The 9,874-nt window shown below is 39.4% G+C and overlaps 1 protein-coding gene across 1 annotated transcript; it reads right to left on the bottom strand.

Moving 5' to 3' along the window:
• Positions 1–2,383: 2,383 nt before the first annotated feature.
• On the bottom strand, positions 2,384–3,465 carry LOC143851428 (uncharacterized). The gene has a single exon (XM_077360858.1). The coding sequence runs from the start codon at positions 3,351–3,353 to the stop codon at positions 2,565–2,567; it is 789 nt and encodes a 262-aa protein (XP_077216973.1). The 5' UTR covers positions 3,354–3,465; the 3' UTR covers positions 2,384–2,564.
• Positions 3,466–9,874: the final 6,409 nt, after the last annotated feature.

Here is a 9,874-nt window from a genome sequence, read left to right as displayed (position 1 = left end):
GAAACAAATTTTACGCCCAATTCATGGATGATTTGTGGGGCCAGTTGTGAGTGATGGACTGATGGGAGGGAAATGGAGAGACATGAGAGGGTGTGAGTGAAGGAGAGAGGGTGTCAACGTGGTAACCTTCATAAGGTAATACATGCTTTTCATAGGGAAATGATACGTTCACCCCCTTTTTCACTATATCCAACTTTTTTTTACTCTTTTTCCCCCTATTTTATTTATGGCTTCTTTTTCAAGAGAGAGGGTGAAAATATCATTTTTCCTCTTCATAAATAAGTTTTTATATGGTGTCCTAACATAGCTGTGCATAATCAGGGTGCAGCCATTGATATTTGATCCAACCACAGCGGACTTTATAAGAGTTTCGCAGCTCACTTTTGCAGGAGAGACAAGCAAGCTGCTAAAACCCTTTTTTTTGTGTGCAGATTTTGTCTTATTCATTTAAGCATCTAAGGTGGCCATTCTCTCATGCAAAAGTGAGCCACGAAATGAGTTTCTGCGAAATTGCCTAACAAATCCCTCATAAATAAGATTATTATTAACATATAACACGAGAATCTCGCAAACACTGCTGCAATTCACATGTTGCATGTGAATCTACGGTCACCGATGCTTCCACACGCAAGATTGCGAGTAATATTAAAAGAAAAATGTTGATCTCACCGTTCACGATGGATTATTTTATTAAAACACGTCTTTGCACTTCTCTTATATTAAAAAAAAATTGTTGTTGTTGTCTCTATATCTTGTATTTTGGTATTTCTTTATATAATCTTCTACTATATTTCAGTCATTGTGCTTGAGATATTTAAATAAATGAAAGCAAGATGTGAGGATCTCTATGAACCCATTAATTAAATGAAATCAAAACTTGTAAAATGAAGAAAAACAAGTTTAGAATTTATCAGAAGATTTAACATGATTACCTAATTTCATTTTTTTAGGGAACCTGAGTTGGGTAACGTGACGATGGGATCGATCAAGGAGATTAATTTATGAGTCCTACAAGCAGACATATGGGTGTAATCCAGACCGTTGATCTTGTAGACTATCATGAAATGGCCCACATGGTTCTGGTCCTAGAAAGACCAGAATCAAATCCGGAAGATATTGACTGAGAGAATCAACAGTTTAGCTTGATTAATCAAGGGACAGGATCATCTATTGAAGGCGGGTCAATGGCAATGGGCCGGACTTGTGGTCTCTGGTTGGATCAACGGATCAGATCATGCCCACTTCTTTGTTTTTTTGTTGTTTAAGGCCAATGTTCCACTTGCGCCCTCACCGATAATACGGGTCATTGGACCATTTTATTAGTGACTAATGGCTTGCTGAACTAATTCTGATTAGTTAAACAGGTTTTAAGGGGCTTGACCTAGCAACCAAGTCCATCTGGGTGTCAAGAGACCCAGACGATCTGATGAATCGAAAGGATCCAAATATTTATTTATTTGAATAGGATTTGGGCACATCAAACTGTATCTGAACCGTGTCCATTGGATCTATATCCCAAGGTTCAAAATTATTTCGGATAGTGGCCCATATGTAGCCACAATATCGAATGTGGCATCCTAGATCTGAATGGAGGGTACCAATGTTTTCATTTATTTATATTTATTTACGATGGATATTTTCATAGCATAAATAAAACCCTACCCTGAACCCGTATGGGATTGGCACATCGGCTGGTGTCGTGGGTTTGCTCCCCATAGACAAGAGTTCGAATCCCTCAGGCTTACCCTATGCACGTGGTTTATGGGTGATTGCGTGCATCCGTAGGGATTAGTTCTGTCCTAAATAGGGAAGGGATCCAGAAAAATAAAAAAACTACTCAAAACCACCAAAAAAAACATTTCATTTTCCAACTATTTGTTTCAATGAAAGTTCTCCTCTCTCTCAGACTTTCATCTCTTCGCTCTCCTAACGCTAAGCTCTACCTATGCACAAAGTAAGTAGACCTAATACACTCCGCGGTCTGATTCAAAATGGATCAAAATGGGTTCGCAGGACCTTTAGCTATTGTTCTTGAGAAATGGCCGGGTCTGGCCCAAAAAAGATTTGAACGAACCATGATCAAGATATAGGTTGATCCTTACACCCCTACAAGGATATAAGATGCACACTGAATCATAGCATATAACATAAGATCTATGTCAGGATCTAACGGTGATGTGACATTGGGGCCCACTATTTGACGGGTCTACATGGGCTTGCTTTGCAGCCCCACCACCAGAAGATCATAACTAGACCGCGGATCATTCCGATGGCTTCCGAAGGTTCAGTGTATACTCCTGAATATCTTAGAACACTTTCTGTGTAAAACTATTTTAAGAAAAAATGGTTCATAATTAAGAAGGTAAAAATCCTATCAAACTCATTTTAAACTCAAACATAATCAAATTCAGCTATAGAAGTCATGATTGATTTCAAATCTAATCAAAACATACTATTTACATCAATGAACACTTCAAAAGATCAAAATTCAAACCTAACCCAACAAACAAAAGCTTACATTGTTGAACTTGTCAGCAAAATTGAATAACAAAACAACCTAACCATCATAACCAACATTTTTTCCCATTGACATTCTGTCTAGGGGATGAACTTTCCATGACACCCATCTTCTTAGACTGAACAGATCTGAGCTCGACACCCAACTTCTTGTCACTTGGTCTTCTCCCAAAGTCTTTTTTCATGGATTTCCTCCCATTCAAATTCCCACTTTTCACACTAGGCACCAAGTACCACCAAATGGAGGTACAAAGTATAGCAAAAGTGCGCCCAAACATCACTACACAAAACATAATCAACATCAAAACCACAGCAGAATAATAACCTCTTTGCCTTAAAATATCCACACCTTCCTTCACATCCCAAGAGAACCTCTTCTTGATCCTTCCATCCAACGGTCTGATTTCCTTTGGCGCCAAAAACCCGGTTGGGGATTTCGCGATTTCCCTGGAAAACCCGGTCGGGGATTTCATGATTTCTTTCGGTGCCGAAAACCCAGTCGGGGTTTGATCTATGGCTTTTGATTTCTGATCCAACGGTCGATTCTTATCATTGACGATCTCAGTATTCGCCCCTTTTGGACTCTTGATTTTCACGATGATCGGAATCCAATCGTTCGAATTGGAGTTAACAAATCGAACGAGCGAGATGTCCTGCGAACCCATTCGAGCAATGATGCTCTCTCTCCTCGACTCAAGCTCGGCCAATACGGCCGAGAACTTGTCGAGCCCTCGTGTCGAATACGGGTTCTTGCTATCTCTCCTCCTTGATTTTCTTGGTGTTGGAGTTGACCATGGATCTTCATCATCTACTTGAGATAAGTTCCTACAGAGCATAACTGAATTGAGCCTATGAAACTGGTTTTTGGTTTTTGTGATATGTGGGCAATTTGAAGGTTGGGATCTTATTTAAAGGGTTTTTCTTATGAAGTTCTGATCAGAGAATGGATTGGTCAAATAGTGTTATTGGAGACTTGGGAGGTAAGAAGTTCCTTTCATTGGTTGACTTGTGATTAAGGGCAAAACTATATAGCTGAACAGGTCTTTGTAACTTGGAGGATCTGCTACTTGGGTGGTTTGAAATTGTGTCTGTATATTACTAGAATATGTCATTTAGGTACATTTTTAGTAGAAAAATCAAGTTAGAATTCTAGATGGTTCATGCCAGCATAGCCTCTTCTCTCTCGATCCGGATTTAAAATGTCACATTCATGTCCATGACAAGATTTATCTTTATTACCCAAAAAAACAACATGATTCATCTTCATCGTCTATTTATTGAATGTTTCTCGAAGAAAATAACTACTGGACAGATGCTGAGCCACCCATTGACAATATTAATGAGGGAAGGAAATTGCTGAAAGGACCGAAGCTGTTAGCCTGTTAGGGTCATCGCTAAGAGACAGTTTGTGGGTCCCACATGTTCTGCATGGATGCGATCAGATCCGTTGATCTCATCGTACAAGTCCAGCCCATTATATTTGACCTACCCTGATCGGATGATCTTAGTACTTTGATCAATTAATCCTAGTTAATGGTTAAACTAAGAAAAGAAATTATGTTGATTTTTGTTAGTGTTCAACTTGGGGCGGGCTCTGCCCGAACCCGATGAGTTCAACCTGATTTCTAGACCTCGCAAACGGGTGGGCCGGGCCGGGTTTGACCCGGCCCGTACTGGTCCGGGTCAAAATGACCCGAAAAATTTTATGGGTCACTATGCTTGGACCCCACCCGGCCCGTACGGGCCGGGTCGACCCTCCGGGTCATCCGTATTTTTGACATATTTTTTAAGATCTTTTTGTTTTTACAGGAATTTGCTAGCCAACCACTTATGTTCACTGTTTGAGAGATTTGTCTTTTTGTCGACGTGGTGCAAACTGAGATCGGCAGAAGTACGATCTGGAAAAGGTGGCTAGGAATAAATAATAATCAAGGTACTAAGTTTTAAATGAGAAATTACGGAAGAATGGTAGGAAAGTAGAAAAATTAAGAAAAAAAACGGAAAGAATTTAATAAGATATGACAATTACTGAAAAAACTACAGATAAAAACAAAAATTATGACAATTACTGAAAAAAAAGTCAAAAAGGTGCCAGAAGCCTTTTTGCACTTCTCTACGGGAACAGGGTCCACCCGGCCCAGCCCAGTTTTGACGGGCCGGGTGGCCCCGCATGTCAATTTCAAACTGGTCAATGATTGGTGACCCGGATCCGTAATTTAAGGGGTGGGCCGGGCGGACCCGCAGGTCAGTGTCACTTTTTGCCAGGTCTACTGATTTCAGCTCGTGTCAGGTTGGCATTTCATCGGTTGGGAAAAGCCGACCAAATTTAATTTCGGGTTGGGTTAGGGTTGAGGCCTTGGGCAACTCCACTCGACCTGAACCTGACCACTTTCCCTCAAATTTTATAGTGATTTTCAAAATCTTAGGTTCATGGGTTTTTTTATTTATTTATTTATAATTTCTTTTTTCTTTTTTGCCTTGAGTTAACTCAAAGCCAACCTGACACGAATTGAAAAATCAGGTTAGACATGTTAGGTTAGGGTTGCGAGATTTAGAGATGGGTTGGGTTAGGGTTAACCCTCTTCAACCCAAGGCTCAGTTTGGATTGGGTTAGGGAGTGCGTAGATGACGCCACAAGGTTGGGCTACGGTTCGCCTCAGCCTGATCCAACCCCTATCCGAGTTGCACCCCTAATTTTTGTAGGACTAAATGTTACCTAGGGCATGTCTTTTCAAGATGGATCGATCTATGATGGTGTGCCAGATCAATGGTCTCGATTAGAAATACATGTCCTCGTCCAAGATCCAAACGTTGCCGCATGAGCAAGGACTGTGTTACCCAACTAGTGGGTTGCAAATGGATATATTAAAAATATAAATAGAATGAAGAAGTTGAACAAAAATACACGGCATTCTATATTAAACTTTCTATATTCAAACTGACAAAAATCAAATAGGGCCTTACGATGTAGGGTATTCATTAAAAAATATTTCATAGAAAATTTTCTGGATCTAATAGGTTGTAATTTTCCAAGAAATAGGGAAAAAATTGGGTTTTAGAAAAACTATTTTCATAAAAAATGAGTTAGCCAAATGATTTCATGGAAAAAATTTCTATGATAAATTCCCTCTGCATCCAAACAGCACCTTTAAGGGTCCATTTGGTAGGCACCAAAACAGTGTGTGGGGAAAGAAAAGTAAAATGAAATCATTTACCATTTGTGGTTCGGCCAATCGTACTCCACGGGCGAGGAACAAGATCTTCCACTATTTATTCTACTCTCCTTCTCTGTAAGGAATTTCCGACAACAGCCTTTTTCTCTCCCAAATGAAGAGGAAAGGAAAAGCAAATAGGACTTCTACTTCTACTTAGTTTTACTTGGAAAATGATGTCATTTTAATTTCCCTCTACTTCTAGTCAAGGTGCATCTAAGGGGAATTACAAAAAATCTCCCTTGATCGATCCAATTTAAGTTTTTTTAAACTAAAATCTCTATATATGTTAGATAAGGGATTTGCTAGTGTCCATCGCAGAAGGCATTTCACAGATGAGTTGTTGCATATGTGAGAGCAGGCACTGTGAACTACACCACCGACTCCCATGACTCTCATAAGAGTCCTTATCTTTTATTAGTTTCTTTACCTTATCTTTATTAATTAGATATTGTTGTTTAGAGTTTTAGTTGTTTTGGCTTTATTTTACAAGTTATCTAAACCTATTGAGAGAAGAATTTGGGTTTGTTTTTGTTACGTGCCTAATTGGCCGTAACACAAATAAACAAAACGAAAGAAAGAAAAAGGGGGCAAGAGAGGTTGATTCGAGGCAACCGGACCTCCTAATGGCTCAAATTGAGAGGAACCATGACTCTCCTATAAAGTTTCCTTTGTGCTGTAAAATTCTTCTTCTTTTCCATTTCATTAGATGATAACATTTTAAATACAAATATATGTCACTTGGCACGTGCATAATGCAACCACTACTAACAAAACCACCCTAACTGACTATCACTTCTCACATGACATCAACAGCACTACTTAATAACTACACACCACTACCCACATTAAATAGCACTACTTAGTAACTACACACAACTAACACCACTAACATGCACATAACAGTTTCTAACTCTAGTAGATGAGATTAAAGTAATTTTGTTTCCGTAGGACTCTTAGTTGTTGTTACCGATTCAAACAATCTATTTGTTAAGTATATAAAGAAAATTCATGTATGAATAAAGTGGGCTTTCACGTTTTGCAAATTTTTTAGTGCTTCCGCGGTTTGGCTCTTTTCCTTGTCTCCATTCTAATTGATTTGCTTCTTCCTTCGCGCGATTCGCCTCTTGTTGCATTTCGTGATTTGTATTTACAGTTGAGTTTCTCACATATTTTACACAAGCAACTCCCTTCTCTCTCTTTCAATAGTTTTGTTGAGAAAATCCGCCGGGCAATCCGATCTGATTGTGCACAAATTAAACAAAAAAGTAAAATAACACAAGCAACCCACAAGATGAACACCAAGATTTTACGTGGTTCGGCCAAGCCTACTCCACGGGCGAGAAATAAGATCTTCCCCTATGAGAAAAAACAATGTACAAGGGTTTCAATGGATTTAACCCAAAACCCAAAACCTGCAACCCTTTCCTTGCCTCTCACACCCAAGACCGTACACACGAGATAATCCGAGAGATAAACCCGAAAAAGAACCCAAGAGAAAACCCCGAGAAGAAAAACCTCTTCTCCCTTTCTCTCTCTTTTTCTCACTCTCCCTCTCTTTTCTCTTTCTCCCTTCCAAGAGGCAGCCGACACACCCCCTAGAAAAAACCCACTTAGGTTTTCCCAAAACCCAAGAAAACAAAACTTGCCGTTTTTGTTTTGCCTTCCCACCCAAGCAAGCTCGGTGGGTGGGAAATAAGGCAACTTTCCAACAAGTTTATTTCTTCTTCCATAATTACTAAAGGAGGTTCATAAGTGGTATTAGAGCAAGGTGGTTGCTTAGAATACCGGTTTGTTAATGGATTTGCTTCGAGGTGACATCGAACTGGGAATATGTTTGTTCTTTGATTGCTTCGAGGTGATATTGAGGTTGGAAGAAGACATGACGGAAAGTGTTTGTATGTTGTGTGGGGATTGAAATGCTCAATAATACCAATTACAACTATTGGAAATTGTGCTTGGGGTTGTATCTTCAAAACTAGGATCTATGGGAGATAATAAATGGCAATACACCGAGGCACCAAAAGAGGGGGTGGATACGTTGCGGAAGTGGAAGAATCCGTACCAGAAAAGCGTTGTACGTATTGAAGCTTCATTACGGAATGAGTTGATTGAGCATATTAGAGATGCGAAAACTTAGAAAGAAGTGTGGGAGGCACTCTCATCTTTCTTTTCACAGGTGAATGATGCATGATTGCAGATGTTGGAGAACGAGATAGGTTCATTAATACAAGGTAATTTATTCGTCTCTGATTAGTTTACGAAAGTTAAGAACTTGTATAACGAAATCTCGCAGTTAGATGAGGTTTCTATGATTCGTGAAAGCCGGATGCAGAGATTGATTATCCGTGACTGGAGGTCTGAATTTAGCAGATTTATCACTGTTAATCGTGGTTGGCCAATGCAACCATCTCTCTTGGAATTGGAGAATCTTTTGATTAATCAAGAGATGTTGGCAAAGAAGATGGCTCGATTGTTTGTGAAAGAGAGTGAGGAATCACTTACAGTGAATATCAAGCAGAAGTGGCAAAAAAATAAGAAGCCGAAGGATGGCTACTAGAAAAGTGATCGAGCTATTAACAATGGTAAATCATAAGAAAACCGTGATTTTTATTGTTAACGGTGTAGTAAGTCGGTTCAGATTAGAAGAAATTGTCGGGTTAAGATTGAAACCGATTATGAGAATGTTGTCATCGAACCCGAAAACAAAGAGGATGATGATGGTGGTGAATGGGATATGCAAGCTTCTTTTTCTTGTGATGTAGTAGCAAAACAGACTGCTACGAAATATGACTTTGAGGGGAGGTTTCCTTTGCACAGAACGCCGCAGAATCCCTTATTTTCGAGAGTCATGAGTTTGAAAAAAATTCGGTTTGTGATCAAGAGACACTTACAGTAGAGCGTAATATCTTAGAAGATCGTAAAGTGGATGAGCCGACTTCATTTGGAGAGGCAAAAGACATCGAGGAGTGGCATGCTTTTCTCTCCATCGAAGGAGATCAGGTATAGATAAAGTGGATGTCGCCAGTTTGGAGGACACAAACAATGGTGACCAAACAGTTGGCTTAGAATGTTTGAATCATGTGACTGATGTTCCGTTCGATAATGATTCTAGTAGAGGTGATGTCGAATAAGAAAAGCCTCAGGAGGAGGTGATGGCGAGAGAAGAAAGTTGAAAAAGCCCAAAGTATACAGATGTGGCGTATGTAGCGATATTAGTTGAAGAAGTTAGTATTATTGAACCGGGATTTTTTGAAGAAGCACAAGATGTTATTGAATGGAAGGAAGCAATCCTAGGCTTGAAACAGAATGAAACATGAGATCTAGTTCTTCTACCTGTTGGAGTTTCACTTATTTCGTGTAAGTGGGTAAATAAGGTAAAGAAGAAAGCAGATGGATCGGGCTGAGCTACAAGAAATTTATAAAGTTTTTAAAGGGACTTGGCGTGATCAGTATAGAGTCAGCGCTAAGGAGGGGTGTTAGAGTCACCACTAATTCGTATACAGCGTCGGAGGGTTCGCTGACGGGTTTGAATCGTAGTTGGTTCGATGAAGACAAGTCGGTGTTGAGGGGGAGAATTGTGTACTACACCACCGACCGACTCTCATAAGAGTTTATCTTTTATTAGTTTCTTTAGCTTATCATTATTAATTAGATATGGTCGTTTAGAGCTTTAGTTGTTTTGGCTTTATTTTACATGTTATCTAAAACTGTTAAGAGAAGAATTTGGGTTTATTTCTAACTCTAGTGGTTGTTATTAAACTAAGTTTGTTTAGGTAGGACTCTTGGTTGTTGTTACATATTCAAACAACCTACTTTTTATGTATATAAAGAAAGTCACGTATGAATACAGTGGGCTTTCACGTTTTGCAATTTTTTTAGTGTTTCCATGGTTTTGACAGTCACTTGGTATTTACAGTTTTGTTTCTCACATATTCTGCACACGCAACTCCTTTCTCTCTCTTTCAATAGTTTATTTCTTCTTCCATCACCAAAGGAGGTTCAGAGCCACATCATGAATGAAGACAAAATCTGCTGAAAAGTGATCACCGGCGCGAATGCTCTAACATGTAACAGCCCATCCATGAAATGCCTTATGTGGCGGACGCTAGCAAATCCCGTTAGATAATAACTAAAAGGGCAGT

Source organism: Tasmannia lanceolata, unplaced genomic scaffold (assembly GCF_043159265.1).
Source record: "Tasmannia lanceolata isolate RefF3 unplaced genomic scaffold, GAP_Taslan_0.1 ptg000018l, whole genome shotgun sequence".
In the NCBI taxonomy this organism is placed as follows: Eukaryota; Viridiplantae; Streptophyta; class Magnoliopsida; order Canellales; family Winteraceae; genus Tasmannia; species Tasmannia lanceolata.
Note: the sequence above shows the minus strand (reverse complement) of the source record. Positions and strands in the feature narration are given on the sequence as shown.